The sequence below is a fragment of the Mesocricetus auratus genome, unplaced genomic scaffold (assembly GCF_017639785.1).
Source record: "Mesocricetus auratus isolate SY011 unplaced genomic scaffold, BCM_Maur_2.0 Super-Scaffold_6730, whole genome shotgun sequence".
NCBI classification, from domain to species: Eukaryota; Metazoa; Chordata; class Mammalia; order Rodentia; family Cricetidae; genus Mesocricetus; species Mesocricetus auratus.
In genome coordinates this window covers 64,773,409-64,794,332 of record NW_024429184.1, presented here as the reverse complement: position 1 = coordinate 64,794,332, position 20,924 = coordinate 64,773,409, and the positions used below count along the sequence as shown (strand labels likewise).

The following is a 20,924-nucleotide window of genomic DNA, read 5'->3' as shown; positions in this document are numbered from 1 at the left end:
GGCTGCATGCCTCTGGAGGGAGGGAACAGTGGGGAGAGAAGGAATTATAGCTGGAAAGAAAACATTCACTTTGATCTAGAACCTGAGTTCAAATCCTGGATCCATTCTCATCTATCAGTTTGTCAGCAAAAATACTAGCTTTCCCCAGCTCAGAGCTGGGTGGTTTAAATAGATATTTTTTGAAATCCTCAAGTGTTACATGCAGCTCCCAGTTGTAATCAGTATGTGCAATCACTCCCTTATACTTGCTTTTGGTCTAGTAATGATAAAATGTCTCCTTTATCATGATGACATAAACTTAAGGTAGATACTGGAAAAATGAGTTTTTGTGAGCCCCCACTATCTTCGTATGGGCCAACTACTGTGTCTGGAGCTACGGAAATAGACACGAGCCTGTTATGGCTAAGATGAGACACAATAAGTTAGCTACAGAGGTAGGATGTGATAAACCCTATGAAGAAATAAAGATGTATAAGCCAAGATGGTGTTGTGGCCTCTTCAGGGATGACTGGAGAAAGCTTCCCATAGAAGCGTTTTTAAACTGATCTGAAGGAAGCAAAGACTTGGACAGGATTAGAGAGAGGCAATCCAAATAGGCTTAACTATCAACTTTTAAATTAAAACTTACTCACAAAGACTTTTATCCCATTCATCGATTTAGTGTCATATCTAAAACATCATGGCTGTTTTCTAGGGCCAGTCGCCATAGGATGTTCCTAGACCTTCCCTCACAAAGCTTGATGGTCCCAAGCTGTTGATCACTTACTTTCCTCTCAAAATAAATTTGTTTTCTAGAGAAGATGACCTTTCACAAGTGAAAAGGTGGTGGGTTTTAGTTCCATATCACTATTGATGTTCCAAAACAGTTTTATAGTTTCCATATTTTGTGTTTTCTAGAGAGACATTAATTGTTTGATTTAGTAAATTAAAAATGGGTTTCTCAATTGAAGTTTTAAAGGAATTCCCTTTTCATGATTGGGAAAATCTTTTATTTCCAATTGTTAAAATTAAGAACCAAAACAAAAAAACACATTAAAAAAACAAAACAAACAAAAACAGACATGGTGGTTTACATTTGCACTGGAAGACGGTAGAGTTGCAGCCTAACTTGTCCTACAGAGAAAGAAATCAGGAAAGAGGGGGAGATGTAGATATGGAGATAGAGACAAAGCTTGTCATTCGTGTGTAAAGGGCTTTATATCAGTTCCGGAAAGCAAGTTTGGAGTGCTAATGTTGAACTAGAAAGATGGATTAAGTGTTTGCTATGTTTTGCTTTAATTTTAAACTAGTTAGTATGAGTATTCTGAGTATTTTCAGAATGTTTTTAACTTCTTTTTTATTGAGTAGAAATATTGTGGAGTCATGTAGAAGGGAAAGGATTTGCAGCTGCATTGTAAAATACTTCTACAGTGTTTTAGCCGTTCAGTTTGGCTGATTTTTTTAAAAAACCATTAATTTTAGGGTATTTAAAAGTAGCTACAAGAATTTGGAAAGATAATTCCTAATGGTCATAAGGTATCCTCAACAGAACGCAGTTCATTTTAACATATTACTCAAGGAGCAGAGCTTACAAAACCCATGTTCATTTTGTTAATGGTTGTTATGCAGTCCATTTTCTCACATACTACTTAAGAAGTGTACTCTGTGGGCTCATTTTGACTAAATATGAATGAGGCAGCTGCCCTGAGAAATCCTCATTTAGTTAAGTGAGACATCTGGTGTGTCAAAGTGTAACCAGGATTCCCATTATGGAATTTGATTTTCAGCTCAGTAATAAACCTACTTCTTTAGCTAGTGGAACTCTGGTGCAGTACTCTTTACAGAACAGCACTTTGTGGATCAAGAGGGACTAATGTAAAATGTAAGTGTTCAAGTTCTGAGGAGAAAGGCTTCCCTAATGCAAGTCTGGCAGCTCTGAGGGGAAGGGTATCCTGGCAGTCAGTAGCCAAGGAGTACCACAGAGTCACAACACAAAAAACCTCACACAAGAGATTATTGGGAAAGACACAAGAGAGGGGCTGCCTCAGCTTGGGCAAGAAGCAAAGCGGAGCTGAGCAGGAGGCAGGCTATTATAAGGTTTCTTGTGCAGCAGAGGGATCTAACTTTTCTGAGCTTGTGGATTGTAGGCTGGTTATATTTTGCTGTATGTCTGGTATTCACTTACAAGTGAGTACATACTTCATTTGTCTTTCTGGATCTGTGTTACTTCAGACAGGATATTTTTTTCTAGTTTTGTTCATTTGCTTGCAGATTTTAAGATGTCATTGTTTCTTATTGCTGAGTAGTACTCCATTGTGTAAATGTGCCACATTTTCTTTATCCATTCTACAGTTGAGAGGCATGTAGGTTATTGCCCAGTTCTATTACAAATAATGCTTCTATGAACAAATTGAACAAATGTCCTTGTGATATGAGTGTGCTTCCTTTGTGTGTATGCCCAAAAGTGGTATTGCAGAGTCTTGAGGTAGACTGATATCTAGTTTTCTGAGATATGGCTATACTGATTTCCACAGTGCCTGTACAAGTTTGCACTCCCACCATCAATGGAATAGTGTTCCCCTTTCTCCCCATCCTCTCCTGCATAAGCTGTCATCAGTGCTTTTGATATTAGCCATTCTGATTGGTTGTAAGATAGAATCTCACAATTGTTTTGATTTGCATTTCCCTGATGACTAAGGATGTTGAGCATTTTCTTAAGTGTCTCTCAACCATTTGAGATTCTTCTGTTAAGAATTTTCTGTTTAAGTTTGTATACTATTTTTTAAATTGGATTATTTGGTAGTTTGGTGCCTAGTTTCTTGAGTTCTTTGTATATTTTAGAGATCAACCCTCTCTCAGATATGGGGTTGGTGAAGATCTTTCCCATTCTGTAGGGAGTCTTTTGTCTTGTTGACTGTGTTCTTTGATTTATGGAAGCTTCTCAGTTTCAGGAGGTCCTACTTCTTAATTGTTGTTCTCAGTGACTATGCTATTGGTATTATATTGAGGAAGTGGTCTCCTGTACCAATATGTACAAGTGTATTTCCCACTTTCTCTTCTATGTGGTTCAGTGTTGGCAGATTTATGTTGAGGTCTTTGATGCATTTGGACTTAAATTTTGTGCATGGCAATAGGTATGGTTCTATTTGCAGTCTTCTACATGTTGACACCCAGTTATACCAGTACCATTTGTTGAAGATACATTTTCCATTTTATATTTTTATCTTCTTTGTCAAAAATTAGGTGTTCATAGGTGTGGGGGTTAATATAAGGGTCTTTGATTCAATTCTATTGGTCCACCTGTCTGTTTTATGCCAATACCAAGCTGTTTTCATGACTATAGCTCTATAATAGAGCTTGAAGGGAGAGATAGTGATGCCTCCAGATATCTCTATTGTACAAGGTCCTTTTGACTATCCTGGATTTTTTTGTATGAAGTTTACTATTGGTTTTTCAAGATCTGTGAAGAATTGTTCTGGTTTTGATGGGTAATGCATTGAATATGTAGATTGCCTTTGGTAGTATTACAATTTTTACTGTGTTAATACTATCTATCCACGAGCATGGGAGATCTTTGCATTTTCTGATATCCTTTTCAATTTCATTCTTCAAAGACTTATAGTTCTTGTCATACAGGTCTTCACTTGTTTGGTTAGAATTACCCCAAGATATTTTATGTTGTTTTTGGCTATTTTGAAGGGTGCACCCCAGAGAGGCAGGGATGGTTAAACATACAAAAATATATCAATGTAATCTATCATATAAAGAACTGAAAGAAAAAAATCACATGTTCATCTCACTAGATGCAGAAAAAGCTTTTGGCAATACCCAGCATCTCTTCACCATAAAGGTCTTGGAGAGATTAGGGACACAATTCTTTTTTTTTTTAACACATATATTTTTTTTAATTTTATTTTCCAGTTTAAATTTAGATAAGAATCAAGGTTGCTTCACAAGTCAGTTCCAGGTCCCTCTCCCATTCCCTCCCTTCCTCCCGTGCCCTCCCCTCCCCCCGTTATCCTCTCATTTCTCCAGGGAGGGTGAGGCCCTCCATGGGGGTGTCTATAGTGTGTCATTTCATATAGGGCAGGGCCTAGACCCTTTCCCAAGAGTTCTGGGTGAGAGTGCACCTCACATTGTTCTATTGGAGTCCAAAGTCCGTGTGTATACTTGGGATGGGTACTTAAACATAATAAAAGCAATATACAGCAAGCAGACAGCCAACATCAAATTAAATGGAGAGAAACTCAAAATGATTCCACTAAAATCAGGAACAAGACAAGGCTGTCTACTCTCTCCATATCCATTCAATATAGTATTTGAAATCCTAACTAGAGCAATAAGACAACAAAAGGAGATCAAGGAGATACAAATTGGAAAGGCTGAGGTCAAAGTTTCACTATTTGTGAAAGATACGATAGTATAAGTGACCCCCAACATTCTACCAGGGGATTCCTATAGCTGATAAATACCTTCAGTAGTGGGATACAAGATTAATGCAGAAAAATCAGTAGACCTCCTATATACTGATGACAAACAGGATGAGAAAGAAATCAGAGAAACAGGAACACTCCTAATGCATTACTGTGTGGTTCATTTCAGGGTTTGTTGTTGTTGTTTTTGTTAAAATTTTAACATAATACTTGTATAATCCAAATGTAATGTCTAGTGTATCCTTACCTTCAGGAAGTAACATGGCATTTAATGTCACTTCAGATGTCCCTCTTACGTACCAAGTGGAAGGAAGCCGGCAGGCCCTCAAAGTTTACTTCTACATGGGTAGTTACCATTTTGAGCAACTGCCTCAACGGTTGAAGAATGGAGGAGGCTTTAAAGTTCATCCCGTTCTCTTTACACAAGGTGAGCTGTTTTCCTCTCCAAGCTTTGTACACGTAAACTGTTTTATCTTCGTTAAGGTTTTAAGTACATTCATTGTTAGCAGTGATTTTTTTCACTAATTTAAAAAATCTTTCGTGGTTTTCAAGTAATATAATTAATTGATTCTGGGAATGTTTATTAAGAGTGTTTGATTTAAATATATTCATTAAAGAGAACTAGAACATTTTATGAGATAGAAAAGTTGAGTAATTCAAAGAAATAAAGGTAATTTAAACCAAAAGAACTGGTTAAATAAAGTATGGGAGAAAAATCAAATGGCTAGCCTACTATATGACATAGAAAATGTTCAACTGTAGTGCATTTCTGTTGGGTGTGATGGTACATATCTATAGTCCAAGCATTCGGGTGGCTGAGGCAGAAAGGATGCTAATTTGTCACCAACTGGGCTATACAGTGAGGCTGTCTCAAAACGAACTAAACATACATATTGTTTTACTCTGGCTTCTGCTATGCATATATTCACGAATGTACATACATACATTCTGTGTCATTGGCTGCAAAAATTGATGCCTTTCATATTGCTTATGTCAGATTTTGTGAGGAAATGGGTATCCTTGTTTTATGTTTGTTTTTGTTTTTGAAGACAGGGCTTCTCTGTAGCTTTGGAGCCTGTCTTGAAAGTTGCTCTGTTGATGAGGCTAGCCTCGAACTCAAAGAGATCTACCTGCCTCTGCCTCCAGGGTCCAGGGATTACCACTGCCTGGTGTAAATGTGTATTCTTGATCTGTTTTTTCTGTAAGTAATCAGTGAATGACATCTGCAGTAGAAGGAATTAAGAATAGTATAAGAATGAAAGTTCTTGCTATGAATTTGAAGAGAAGCTCTGGATACCCAGAAAAGACCAGACATTCACATTATTGTGTCATTTCTGCTAGTTAAGGAGTAACACATTCACGTTACTGTGCAGTCTTTTTAGATTAGGCATAACTCCTTACCTCCTTAAATGCATCCTAGGGTGTCTTTCATACAGTGTGATCAAATACCCCACAATATTTCTCCACAGAGTTGGATGAGACAGAGAATGCTGGTCCAGAGAGTTCATTTTTTTTACAGCTTTAATTGGGCTTCTTCAGGACACTTTGTGAACTTTCTTTCTCTGTCCTTTTCTATTTTTATGAGAGATAGAGACACACAGAGACAGAGAGACACACATATACACAGTGAAACACATACACACAAAGACAGAGACAGACCACAGAAGGATCAACCTTGTGATGTTAGGCATGCGCCATTCAGTCACAAGTGCCTTTACCGGAGAGTCATCTTGACAACCTTGATTCTGTCTTTTTTTTAATTTAAATCTGTCTTTGAAACCATTACTGACATGACAGATGGTACTAAATATTTCTTTTAAATAATGTGTCATTCATGACACATCCACCTCCAGGAACTGAATAACCACAGCCCATTGAACATGCATGTAAGGAAAAGCTCATTTTGAAAGTAACCTTTCTTTTATAAATTTTATAAAAGCCATTTGAAAAATAAATCTACTGGTTTAGAATTTAATTTAAGAAGCTTGCAGTAAACATTTGGCTTTCATACCTTATAGCAGTAACATAAGAGAAACAGACGTTGTTGGGTGGGGGTGTATGCCAGGCCAGCCTGTTCTAAAGAGCAAGTTCCAGGCCATCCAGAGCTACACAGAGCTACACAGCTGTCTCAAAAAAACCAAAGGGAGTGGGCTCTGTATTCAAGACTACAAAAGAGAAGACTGGAAACAGCTGATCTCATTAAAAATCTGCCCATGATAGAGTTGTGCCCTTAAAGGGGTGAACAGTACTTCTGTAGTCATAAGGCTCCCATGTGCTTTCATTTCATCTCAGGGTTCTGACAGAAGCCTGCGGGAGATCCATGCTCACCCTTAGCAGAGAGTTACCCAGGTTTGTGACTGAAAAAAAGTCATGTTAAGAGAAAGAAATGATCTTTTCTTGGGATAAACATTATTTGAAGGGTTTGTGGCTCTTTACTAGCTACTTAGAAAATGGAAAAAAAATCTGTGACTGTGAAAATTTCCTGGGGGAGTCCTCATTGTCAGACCTCAGCATGGCCTATGGTAGCAGAAGCAGAGGTATTGCTTTCTTCCTCTCAAGGGCCGGAAGTGAGCAAGGTGGAAGGTGAATGTGTATTGCAGGAAGTCACAGCTTCAGAACGGTAACTAGACAACCCAAAGTGGAACTGATTTCCAAGACAAGGCATACGCAGATAATCTGGCAGGAAAGTTGACACAAAACATGCACAGTGTTTGAAGGCAAGGATCACTTTGAGGGAACCTGCCTCCTACACACACATGCTTCATTACAGGGTACACAGTGTAATGCAGATGGGTTCCTGGACCCATAGGGTGAGGAAAGTCAACAGCTCTTGTGTTGAGTAGCATACAGAGAATCGAACCTCAGGTCCCCTCCCATGACTTTCCTTCATGTCTCTATCAGAGGTAGTCAATGGAGGCTGCGCAGGGTCATCTTGGAGAGGTTTTAGAAAGTGCCCACACCTAGCCCCACACCACAGCCATTAATACAGAATCACTGGAAGGCGATGCACAAATGCCAAGATATCTTTGCAGTTTTCTCTGTTTCTGAGCCCACTGTGATAAGAAACCACTGATCTTCTGTTCTGTGAATGGATTGCAAGTATCCAGTTAATCTCTGTTTAATAATATTGATTCATTTCATGTATGTTCAGATGTCTAAAGTCTGTGTAGCCGGCGCAAAGCAGGCTAAGGGCAGTATAAAATATTCTACAAACTAATGATGCATTAAGATGCAAGCTGCCCTTACAAGGAGACATCACGTTGGCTCCAGGTTTAATTCACTAAAAGCAGATGGTGTGCTGAAGGATTCAGGGATGCCTTCTTCAGGACCCTGCAGCTAGGAAATGAACTGGCTATTCCTAACAGGTGTCTCTAGATACCTGTAACATCTTCTATAGCCTGTGTCCGTGTCCCTCAGATATTACCTTTTTGTAAAAATTGTAAGAGGCTTCTATGGGACCTTGGTCAACTTCCCTTCCTTGGAGGAGGCAGCATTTAGAAAAACCTGGTTATCGGGACAAGTTACAACCCTTACTCCTACAGCTCATTGGATTCTTCCTTCTCCTTATATGAAAGCCAGTTAGCAGTCTGGGGCCTGCTCTGAGGGTAGACAAGTTTCTCTCTAAGCTTGCACCTCTTCTAGTCTCTGTCGATGATCTGTGGCACAACCAGACTTTCATCCCTTGGGGACTTGGACTTCGAAGTCTGCTCCTTTCATTCCAGTTACTGCCCTCATCTACTTGTCATAACATCCAGGTGAGGAAGCCCCAAGGGACCCCAGCAGATCACCTGGCTTCTTCTTCCCCCAGGGGCACAACAGGTCAATCTTTTCCTGATAGCTAATGCTAGGAACTATATCTTACATTTCAGTGGGATCTGTGATTTGTCTCAAGGGAAAGCATCTCCTTTAAGGATCTTTTATTTATTTATTTAATCTTTCTTTTTATTAATTTTGTCAGGTGTTTTCACAGTGACAAAAAGTATAAAACAATATTAATGTCCTCCTTTGACAGGAACACTACCTTTATTAGTATTATTTCCATTACTTTATTTTGATTTGATTTTTCTCCCTTTTTTAAAAATTCAAATTAGAAACAGACTTGTTTTCCATGTCAATCCCAGTTCGCTCTCCTTTCCCTCCTCCCCTGCCCTCCACCAACCCCATATCTCATCTCCTTTCTGCTCCCCAGGGAGGGTGAGGCCTTCCATGGGTGATCTTCAAAGTCTGTCATATCATTTGGAGTAGGGCCTAGACCCTCCCCTGTGTGTCTAGGCTGAGAGAGTATCCCTCTGTGTGGAGAGGACTCCCAGTGTTCATTCCTGTATTAGGGATAATACTGATCCACTACCAGAGGACCCATAGATTATCCAGACCTCCAACTTGACATCCCCCTCGTTCAGGGGTCTGGAACAGTCCTATTCTGGTTTTCTAGCTATCAGTCTGGGGTCCATGAGCTCCACCTTGTTCAGGTCAGCTGTTTCTGTGGGTTTCTTTGCTTGGTCTTGACCGCTTTGCTCATCACTCCTCCCTCTCTGCAACTACATTCACAGAACTCAGCTCAGTGTTTAGCAGTGGGTGTCTTCTGTTTCCAACAGCTACTGAATGAATGTTATAGGATGGCATATAAGGTATTCATCAATTCATCAATCTCATTATTGGAGAATGGCACTTAAGGTGGCCTCTCAACTATTGTTTAGATTGTTAGTTGGGGTCAACCTTGTAGATCTCTGGACACTAGAAACATAAGTAAGAAACATGAGTGGTCCCAGACTGAGTCAGTGGAGTGGATGGGCCAGTTTCTTAAGCCTGCCATAGCAAACTGCATCATCTGAAATTTGTTCTATCAGCATTCTACAGGGCTACAGTCTGAAATTAAGTTGTCCACAGGACATGCTTCCTCCAAAGGTTCTAGTGAGCAATCTTCCCACTTTCTGTCAGTTCAAGGCTACCACTATAGAGGCTCTGCCTCTCTTTGATGACCCCTTCCTTGTCTTGTCTATCTCTATGTCTTTGTGTACCGTTTTTCTCCTCTGACAATGATGCATCTCGCTTGATTTGGGCCTTCTCTAATCCAATATGATTTTTTAAAATGATGACATTGGTAATGTTTCACAGTAAAGTTGCAGTTTCATTTTGTGGGTACTACAAGTTGGGACTTGGTCATGTATTTTGAAAGTTACAATTCAACTCCTAACAGATGGTATATGCTATCCTTTCTTCTGCCATCAGTGGCTCCCCAGACTGTGCTATACTGTGAGCTGATAGGACATTGCTAAAGCTCTGTGAAGTGAAATCCACGACAACCCTTCTGGAGGGCATTGTTGAGTATCTATGTGCTGGTCTTTGGGTACTGGTCATCTTTAAATAGAACCGCATGTCTAAGTGCTGTCTTGGGAGTTTCAGCTGCATGTCTCCTAGAGGGATTGGACTTCCACAAAAAGCACTACCCTTAACTCTGACCTGTCTTTACAAAGAGTCTTCCTGCGTGCATGGAATAGTTTAATTGATCCAGACTCTTGAGCACTGTACATCTTTTTTAAAGGAGAATTTTTTGCTGCAAACATCGATATTTTCTGTTGCTTCCCTTCAAGTGTCTCTCCTCCAATTTGGCTTTATGCAATATTTATAACTGAAGCAATAAATAGTTTATTTAAACAATGAACATTCACAAAGCTTGGCAACTGTTTCTGAGGAATTCTGATTGCCTGGACTATTTCTATGTGTGTACAATATCTTATTTAACCAACAATGACATCAATGGAGATTTTGTTGATGGGTGGTTTTGAACGTCACTCTGGAGAGCCACTACTCTTGTTCATCCTGTATGTTCATTGTGGATGGTGCTGGGTTTCATAAAGAGAGGTGCATGTGCTACAAAATTCTTGTTAAATCTTTTGACAAACTTTTGATGTTTCTCCTGTTTCTAAAAAGGAATTAAGTTGTTATGAATTTTAATAGTTGCCAAAAGATGAAATGGAACTGGCAATTAATAAGGAGTTCATTAAAATTTTAGTCAAGTACGTTTACATAATTGTCCTTATTGTAGTGGACTAGAAGGACAGCAATAGGCCCTTATGAAAGTGCATCTCAGATACACACACTGTTCCACTAAAGCCCCTCCCAATGCCCCCATCTTTCTGGTCTGACATCACAAACTAAAGTGTCCTTGCATGAACCTTTGCTCAGTTCCCAGATTCTCTGCTTAGGTAAGCACACTCAAGCACAATCCACAGCTCAGGGACATTGAATTATTAACTCCCGCAGAATATATGGCATGTTGCCTAGAACATAAAACTCTGTTAATAAATAAGTTCTTATTTATTTATATTATAAATGTCATGAGCTCTCTTATTACTATCATTTAATGACATTATTTCCCACAATCATCACTAGTAGCTACTCATTTTCCATGAGCAGAATGAGGAACCCGAATGTCTCAGGTATTAATTAATATACCCACTGATAGTGGTACCGCGTTTAAAGAGCAGGAACTGTGGTTTCACCATTAGCCTCCCAAATAGGGAGGGCAATTGGCAACAGTATGTCTTCTGATAGTCTGATGCCTCCTCAGGTAACATCTTGCTAACAGAAAAACAGTTCCCACCCTTTAGAAGCAGGCTTCTGTTTACTCCTGTCCATATTCAGGGCCTAGAAATTGCTGAGTCTCTCACAGTTTTTCTAATTAGTGTTGAAACTGTAAAGTGAAAACACGCTAGGCTAGAAAAGAATCCACAAAGGTAGCTTCCTGTGCTGGAGTCCATGTTGCATGCATCCTCTGAAATCTACATAATTGCATGATAACTATTACTTTTATTGTAAAAATTCAAATTTACTATTATGAGTTAGAAGTTTCATTATGACATGTACTAGATTCAAGACATTTAGGAGAAATACCATAGTTGTAGTCACATTGCTAGCTTTACAAAAAAAATCTGGAAACAATAACTTTGTTAACTCATGGTACCTCATTGTTTAGTTTACATACTATTGCTTTTAGAGGCTTTGGAAGAAAATGAGGTTTCTTTCCAGTCAAATTTGAAATATTCCTTTGAAAATCAGAGCTTTCTGACTGGTGATCCTCTTCAAGCGAACGGGATTTACATTGCCAAATTGCATCCATAACTGATCAGGCTTCTGGTAGCCTGCACATGAAACTTGGATTTATGGGTTCTATTGTGTGATTAATGTCCTCTAAAAGAAGAAAACAAACCTAATAAAAATGTTATTTAAAAGAAAAGTACGTTAAACAAAATACCTTCAAAGCAAGTGAGATAGTATGTGTGTCTTCTCTCCTGACCTAAAATAACTCACCATTTGAGTAAAAGCACTGTCCTGTGATCCCACTGAACTCATCTGCACTTTTTGTAACATTAGTAATGCTTAACTGAATACCAGTGTAAGTATAAATGAAAACATGTATGTATGTATGTGTATGCACATGCACGGACACTCACACAATGCTAATCCAGCCTGGGACTAGTATATATAGGCAAGTACTCTACTACTGAGCTAGACCCTCAAATCTGCCTTTTATTTTGCTGTGTAGTTCATGTGGTCCTTGGTTCTTTCTGTGCCCCAGGCTGGTCTCATTTGCTCTGCCTCTGCCTCCGGAGGGCTGGGAATACATGCCTACTCTGCATGGTGGGGCTTGGGCCAGTTTCATAACTCCAAGCTACTGTCACCAGCAGCCTGAGGACTTGTCTTCAGAGGCATCTACTTCAGTAGACTTGAGGTTCTTTGCTGAACCACAGATGAGAACTTGAGAATGAGTCAGAATGAAGCAGAGTTGGAGTTTATTAAGAAGCCATCTGATCTTTTGTATATTTAAGCATTTAATGAAAAGCTAGAACACACTTCGATGTGGGCCTGGTTGGGTTAGCCGTAGCAGTATGGAGGATTTGTTTGACTTCTGCTGCTGCTTCTCTGAGTCACTAAGGAAAGCCTCTGTGTTCTCGGTGAATGAGAAAGTAGGTTGTTTATTCAGTGCTTTGGATATGGTTACAATCTGATAGGTAAAACCATGGATCCCAAAGGTCGCAGAAGGGAGATTCTCAGACTACTACAGGTGTGAAGTTCATTGCTGTTTTTGCATTCTTAATTCAAGGGTCTCTCTATAAAATGAGTATTATGTCTATGGAGGTGACCTTCACACGAAGTTTGCTGAGGTTCTTAGCTCTTGCCTCTGATAGATTTAAGCCAGACTCCTGGCTAAAGAGGATTTTTACTTTCCATGTTTCCCTAATGTTCCCTGTCTTTCTTTCCACCTCAGTTTCCTCCTGCGAGAATTTGATCCCTTGATATTTGATGATGGCCAAATATTCATTTTCTAGAACTTATGGTTTAGTCAAGTTGTAGTATGTAAGTATCAAAAGTGTCAGCTTGCTTGGTCTAAGGGTGATAAGAGAATGTTCAAGGAGCTATGAGATCAGAGTATAATCTCATTATTTGATGCAAATCTGTGGGAAACCATGTAATTACTCCTGCCACCAATGCACATGACACATCATGTGGTAGATTGTTGTGTCTAATTAATAAAGTTAACACTGAAGATAGCAGGACCTTTTTATCAAGAGATACAGTCTAATGATGCTAATAAGTCATTAACTCACAAGCAGAGAGTGACAGATTCTGAGTACATAAATCTTGAGGGCTGAGGATACATGTTGCCTCAGTTCTCAGGTATATAGTTCCAATACTCTAATAACAGTGCTAGTTTCCCTTGCAAATCTCTCAGAATAGCAAGGGAAGGGCTTTCAAGTTTCCACATTCTATTAACCTTTGAGTTTAGACATAAGAGGTGATGGAGCAAACCAAAATATAAGGTACATTTACAACTTTGGGTAGGTTTATATGGTAATTAGGAAGTTAAGAAATTTTTCTTCCTTGAAGAAATCTTTTAAGTCTTCTGAGGTTTGCATGTATAAGAGACCCTGTCTCCAAGATGCTCTTATGGCTGTAAAGGAGCAGAAAGTGGAGCTTTTATTATAGGGAATAAAGCCTTACTGTGCTTATTATATTTCTTTTTGGTCCAAGTGTCCATTCATCCTGCAGATGTGACAGCAAACACTAGGAGGTATACAGAGTGACATCTTAGTAGAATCTGGTTAGCCATCTTTTTCTGGGAATTGCTCGTCTACTTTTTATGATGTTCAGTAAAGGGGTGACCTGGCAGCACCTCCTGCATTAATATGGAGATAAAGAGAGCAAGACCCGATTATGAGTTCTAGTTATAGATTTTAATCTTCTCCCTCCAAGGCATGAGTGACTGGAGAAGTTAATGCATGTCATCCCTGGTGACATGAAGTTCCTTAGTTTTCCACTGGTCTTCCTTTGACAGCAAAATCTTATGTCCACTTTGAGCCCACAGCTGGCCATTTTCTATTTATGTCTTTAATTAGTGGCCCATTTCTTCTGTGACACCTACTTCTGTGTAAGATAGGCTTACATTTAACCATGGGGAGAGTGTTAGAAGAGGTGTCTCTGTTGTCCCCCAGAGTGCTGCTTGTTTGACACTTGTATCTGTTAGCTTATTTCCTTGATATCATAAAGAATGGTCCTTCTGATAACCCTAATTGTTATTGTTATTGACAGGTGGCTTAGAGAAGAAATAAAATTTAGGAGCATATTTGAGAAAAATTTTTCTCTTAAAAGTCCTCTTTCTTTTCATACAGCTGTGTGAACATGAAGAACTAGAAAACCATGTTTAGAGTCAATGTAAACATTGACACATTTGTTTTTTTCCCAGTTAGAAAACTCTGGTTAAGTTCAAATTTGTGAGCTGAGATGTTGGGAGGCAGGCTTGTAGCCTTTATTGTCTTTTGGAAGCCACCATTGTATTCCTGCCAATTGATTCCCACGTGTGTATAGCTGCTTCCATCTATAAATAATTGTACATGGGCTTGTTAAGGGTTCATCTTTCAAGTCAGGTCTGTAACTGGAGTTTTCTTTCCAGCCTGGTTCCTCTACTGCTTAGCCACAAATAAATACACAGATGCTATCTTAATTATTAAACTGTTGACCAATGTCTAGGGCTTCTTTCTGAGACAGGGTTTCTCTGTGGCTTTGGAGGCTGTCTTGGAAGTTGCTCTTGTAGACCAGGCTGGTCTCGAACTCACAGAGATGCGCCTGCCTCTGCCTCCCAAGTGCTGGGATTAAAGGTGTGTGCCACCACCGCCTGGCATGTCTAGAGCTTCTTATTGGCTAGTTCTGCCTCAATTATTAACCCATTTCTATTAATCTATAAATTTCCACATGATCTTGGCTTACCGGAGGGTGCCAGACCTGTTATTCCTTTTGATCTCTTCTCAGCCCCTCTGTCTCTGTCCCCAGCCTTCTCCTGATCTGATATAGCCACACCTATGCTTTCTCCCTGGCTATTGGCCAGTGTTTTATTCATCAACCAATAAGAGAAACACATATACAGAAGGATACCCCCCATCACGGTTAAACTGGCATACTCTTGTGGTCTATGGGATCCACACAGGAGTGGGATAATTTTGGTTTTGTTTTTGTTGTTGTTGTTGTTTTCCAGAACTTGAGCAAAGTTAGCAGGCTTAACATGTGACTGACCTTAAAGATCACTTTTAGTGATTCCAGTAAAGCTCTTGGTTTTAGATAGTTAATCATTGGTATCTTTTGGTCTCAGAGATGCTATGAACGTGGTGAGGATTTAGGATTTCTATTCAGTGTTTCGGAGTGAGTTTGGTTGCCTCATCTGCTACCATTGCTTTACAACTGTTATAGCTTGTAAATAATGTGACATGTTATACATTATAAATCTCAACTGCTCAGAAGAAAGAGCTCCAAGTCTGAATATATTCCTCAGCTTTTGGACTCACCTTTATGCTTTATTTTTATGTTACATGAAAGAAAAAGGTTTTCTTCTAAATTCGGACTTCTCAAGGCTTGCGCTGGTAACACTGCAGTTCATCCATCTGTCATAGGGTTTCAGAGTTGGGTTTGAGCAGTTCATGGGATCCACAAGGTATGCAGGAGATCAGCTGACATTTGGAAGGCCAGCTCACCAGAGATTTACACACCTGATAGAGATTCAATTCGTGCAGGCATGGCCCATGGAAAATAGCTGACTGTCTCTAACTCTAAATTGTCTTGTGTATTCCTCAGATGTCGACATAATTTTCTTGTGTTCTGTTAATAGGATGACTTTTTCCCAATCTGTGTGTTCTGGCAAATAAAATAAGACAATCAAACCTTTTGTCCCACACTGCAATAGTAGTAGTAATAACAATAATACGAAAAAACCCCAAGAAGCCTGTTCTCTGTAATTAACTCCCTGACAGTATGATTTGGCCAACAGAAATCCTTGTGGAATGATCACAGAAGGAACTTTCACAGAGCAGAATTGCAGGAATCTGGCCTTGCTCGTTCTGAGTCCTTCAGGAATTTGTGATAAATTAGGGTGGTAGTGCAGCTGTCTGTCCATGTTGTATCTTTGTCCTTCAAGAGATCAATAGCATCTAACTGACTAACTATGTCCAGATATTATTAATCATACTTAAGAAATGTAAAATAATACACATATTCTTTGTCTATCCTTAGATTTCTCATTAGTTTAGTTTCTTCCCTTTGCAACTCTTATAGTGATCCCTTTACCAGATGACTGGGACCACCTCATAACTAGAGCTGTGGTTAGCTACAAACTAGCTGATAAGCTTTGCTACATGTCTTCATGTGTCCTTGAGAATTTTCCTTGTAGTATTTTTTATTACTAACAAGTTGCTAGTGAATGGATATAAATGCTTAGGAATTTGTAACAGCCGGAGAAATAAGATTGAGAAGAAATAAGATTGGAATTGTAAAGAATGTAGAAGAATAAAGAATGTAGGAAAACAAAGAAAAAGAAGACAAAGAAAGAATGTAGGTAATTAGAACAAGAATGAATTGGAACAGATTTGTAACAACGAATTGGAATTACAATTGAGTCAGAGAATTAGAGCTAAGAAATTATAGACAATTAGGGCAAGAACAATAAAGAGACATGGCTGGAACTGAACCATGCAAGTCTTTTCCTCAGATTAGAGCTATCCTAAGATCCCTTTTGCTATGCTGAGGCAACCTAACCAAGGAGAAGTCAGGCCAGCAGGACTCTGCTGGCTGAGCTCTGAGGCCAGTGTGTAGCCAGAGAGTTCACAGGACCCAGCCATGCTGTAAAGGTTCCCAGCTGGCTCTGCGCTGTCTTTTTTTTAAATGTCTCTTTCTAGTTTTTTCTCAATATATTTTTTTATTTAAATTAGAAACATGAATGTTTCACATGTCAGTCCCAGCTCCCTCTCCCACCCCTCCTCCCTTGTCCCTCCACCAGCCCCCCACCCAATCCCCACATCATTCCTCAGGGAGGGTGAGACTCTCCTTGGGGGGGATCTCCAAAATCTGTCATTTCATTCAGGGCAGGACCCAGGCCCTTCCCCATGTGTCCAGGCTGAGAGAGCATCCCTCTGTTTAGAATGGGCTCCCAAAGCTCATTGAAAAACCATGGTGAACACTGATCTACTACCCAAGGCCCCAGTGATTTCTGTGGTCTCCTCCCTGGCACTACATTCATGGAATCTGGATCAGTCTCCTGTTGGCCTCTCAGCCATCAGTCTGGATTCAAGAGCTCCCCGTTATCCAGTCATCTGTCTTTGTGGGTTTCATCATCATGGTCTTGACCCCTTTTCTGATCACTCCTCCATCTCTGTCACTAGGTTCCAGGAGTTGTTCAGTGTTTAGCTGTGGGTATCTGTCTCTGCTTCCATCAATCCCAGGATGAAGTTTCTAGGATGGCCTATAGGATAGTCATCAACCCTATCATCAAGGAAGGGCTATTAGTGTAGTCTCTCCACTGTTGTTTAGTTTGCCAGTTGGTGTTATCGTTGTAGATCTCTGGAGATCTCACTAGAGTAAGCTCACTCCTCAAGCCTATAATGACTCGATCTATTATGGTATCTCTCATCCTGCTCTCCTCTATTCTTACCTCGACTCAACCTTCCTGCTCCCCCATGCCTTCTTCTCCCCTCCTCTTCTCCCCCTCTCTTTTTCTTAGTTCCCTCTCCCATCCCCCGATGTTACCAATGTGCTCAGTACATGTTGCCTCATTCCACTTCTCTGGGGTATAATGCATCCCTCTTGGGAACCTCCCTATTTCCCAGACTCAGTGGCACTGGGATTGTAGGCTGGCACTCCCCTGATCTATGTCTAAAATCCATATATGAGTGAGTACATACCATGTTTGTCTTTTTGTGACTGGGTTACCTCACTCAGGATGGTTTCCTCTAGTGCCATCCATTTGCCTGCAAATTTCAAGATTCCATTGTTTTTCTCCGCTGAGTAGTACTCCAATGTGTAAATGTACCACATTTACTCTATCCATTCTTCAGTTGTGGGGCATCTAGGTTGCTTCCAGGATCTAGCTATTAAATATAACGCTGCTATGATCATAGTGGAACAGACATCCTTGTGTGAATGGGAATCTTTTGGGTATATTAAACCATCAGAGCATCTTTCTTTTGGAGGTCAGAGCACATTATCCCAGAGTTCAGAGTGACCCTAATTGCCCACCTTTGTGGAGAGATTTGAACCTTTTTTTGAGGTACAAAATATTCTACAACTTTTAGAAATTGTCTTTAATTATGTATTTGTTATCTTTAAATTTCATCTTTTGTCAGCCTTTTTGTGACTTAGCCCTTTCTGTGAGACAGGCCTAAGTTTTCTGCTGTCTTCACTTTTTGCTTTGGAATTGTCTTTTCCTTCAGGAACAATTTTTTTAATCTAGAAGCAGTGCATTTTCTCTTTATTATTCTTTACCAAAAATCTGTTTCATATGCATCCTTCCACTGCACTCTTGTAGTATCTGTAACTTTTTGTATCTTTTTTGTTTGTTTGTTTGTTTGTTTGTTTGAGACAGGGTTTCTGTGTAGCTTTGGAGGCTGTCTGCTTTGGAGGCTGTCCAGAAACTTGATGTATAGACCAGAGATCCTCCTGCCTCTGGAATTAAAGGTGTGTGCCACTACGGCACCTGTATCTTTTTTCTTATTTGAACTTACTTATTTTTTCCAAGTCTTTAGCTGCTGTGTTTTCTAAAAGGTTACTTCAGCCTCTGAATCTCCATGACAGCACAATACAGGGTACTGATGCTGTGGGCATCAATCCATTGAAAAAGACAGATACCTTTATCTAAGATGTGTCCAAAGGAATTGTCCTTTAATTAGAGGACAATAAGCCAAGCAGTTTGGAATTTTTGAATTAAAAAGTATAGATATTTGAGTCTACTGGATGGAGAAGTATTGCTGTTTATCTAATGACCTTAAATCTTGGGCTAATCAATATTTCCCATTGGGTTTTAAACCTATGAAAGTGGGATGTTACACACAGCCCAGCAAGGTACCAAAGGTCCTGCCCAGGCTTTCCTATCTCCTCACAACAAAAAGACAAGAGCTTCAGGAAGAAATCAAAAGTTTGAGAGAAAATTGCATCTCACAGCCTTCATGTTAAAGGCCCACTGGATCTTTCCGTTTGGGAGTTCCCATTGACACTTTTAGAAAAGGCTATAGTTTTCAAGGAAAGGAGAGAAGGGAGCCCCTGTTTTCCAAAAGAAAGAAGTATTTCCATCATACCTGTCATGTCAAGAGTTGCTTCAGGGTTCTTGATGGCTATCTGTAGTTGCTTGACAGAGCTTTCTCTGAGGACCCTTGAGCAGCTCTGTCCTCAGGGGCAACCAGTATTAGTTCTAAAGACCATCCCTCCCCTTTGGGATGGGGTGTTTATTTCCAATGACAGCCCTCTTACCCTAGTCTTTAAGACCCAGTTTTAGAAAGTGTTTCTTCCATTTCCGTGGGAATTCTTCAGAGTCCTCTTTAGCCTGGAATTTTCAGAAGGACAGTATCTTTTCTGAGTGAAAACTCCCCAGAGTTGAGGCTATCACTATGTCCTGCTCCTGACCCTTTTAGGAGGTCATTATTGTGTTCAGTTCTTCAAATCTCCAAAAGGCATAGGGATATCTGTGGAAACTGGTTAGTAACTATATTTTATCATGATCTTTATCGTTGTTATAATTTCCTTTTGAAAGTGTCCTCTAATTTTCTGGACCAGATTGATGAAGTAAGTACCTAAAAATTCTGACCCTAGCAAAAGTCTAAATCCTCTCACTATAATAAGTGTAATCATATGATGTTATCTTTAAGTTTCATTTTTAATCCATCTTCTTATGACTTAGCCCTTCCTGTGAGACAGACTTAAACCCTTTGTTTCATCTTCACTTCTTCCTCTCTATCCTTTGAAATGGTCCTTTACTTTTGGGACAAACTTTCTTTTTTTCAATCTCAAGGTCTTTTTTTTGTATAGTTTTTCAAGACCAGGTTTCTCTTTGTAGCTGTGACTGTCCTTTGTAGATTAGGCTGACCTTAAACTCACAGAGATCCACCTCCCTTTGCCTCCCAAGTGTTGGGATTGAAGGAGTGTGCCACCACCACCAAGCTCAAAGCCTTTGTTGATTAATCTTCTTTACCAAAACCTATTTCCTATTCTTCTAACCCCATTACACTCTCATGATATCTAGAACTTTCCATATCTGTTTTTCTTACTTGATGGCCCCTTTCTGTGTCATTTTTCTTTAAAAAACTTTAAAAGCCCAGAAAATGCGTGTAGAGCACAGTCCTAACATGTTAACAGCCCTGGAGACATTTTTACTTCCTTTAAAACACTCATTTATGTGAACCAATATGGTAGCAATTTAATTCCTAAAGCAGCAGCCACTCAGAAGCTGCCTTTTAAAGACAGCATTGGCTTAGCTTTTGGGTCGACAAGACAACAGAAACACACCAGAGGTTCAGTTCCTCTGCCTTCATCCCCTTCCTGTCTCCCTCTCCTGTATTGCCTGCTTGCCTCTGTATGTAAGCATGTCGTTTATGGGAGAATGTCTGCTTAGTTCATTCACTCTCCTGTCAAGCTGATAGACATAAAGCATGGTCCCAAACCTTGGAACAACAGAGCAGGACCACCAGATGATGACAGTCGTACATTCTGATGAGGTGTACACCCTGGAATATAAGCTGCCATTTCCTGAGGACCAACTTGTTTATTCCAGCAGGGAGGACTTCTTTGAACCATATTTTAGAGCCAGAATTGAGACAACTGCGTGACCCAAAACTGCCTAACTACATACTTTTATTGCCTCTTGTTACAGCGCTCTCCTTTAAGTCTAAGTCACATGTCAGTAACTCAGGTACATTGATTAAGTCTACCCCTTTGTCCCTCCCCATCAGTTGTGTCTTTAGTAGATGTACTGGAATTGGTGTTTAAGCCTAGCCTGTTTAGAAACCAGAGTCAGCAATGTTAACTTAAAACTCCAGTTACAATATGCAATAATTTACACTAATTCAACATTTTTCATGATGTGAACACGCGCTTATGAACCAATTTGGTTCAAAGAAATTAATATACAAATTTAGAAGGATGTATGAATATTAAGTCCCTAAGAAACCCAGGACAAATGGCTGACTGACGTACCTATTAATA

General features: G+C 39.7%; 1 protein-coding gene across 1 annotated transcript in view; it reads left to right on the top strand.

Annotated features, from left to right (window-relative positions):
• Prex2 (phosphatidylinositol-3,4,5-trisphosphate dependent Rac exchange factor 2) overlaps positions 1-20,924 on the top strand; it is a 273,913-nt gene that overhangs the window by 193,782 nt on the left and 59,207 nt on the right. Inside the window, 1 exon segment of the mRNA XM_005066754.4 lies at positions 4,696-4,839. Within this exon segment, the coding sequence (XP_005066811.2) occupies positions 4,696-4,839 (144 nt within the window).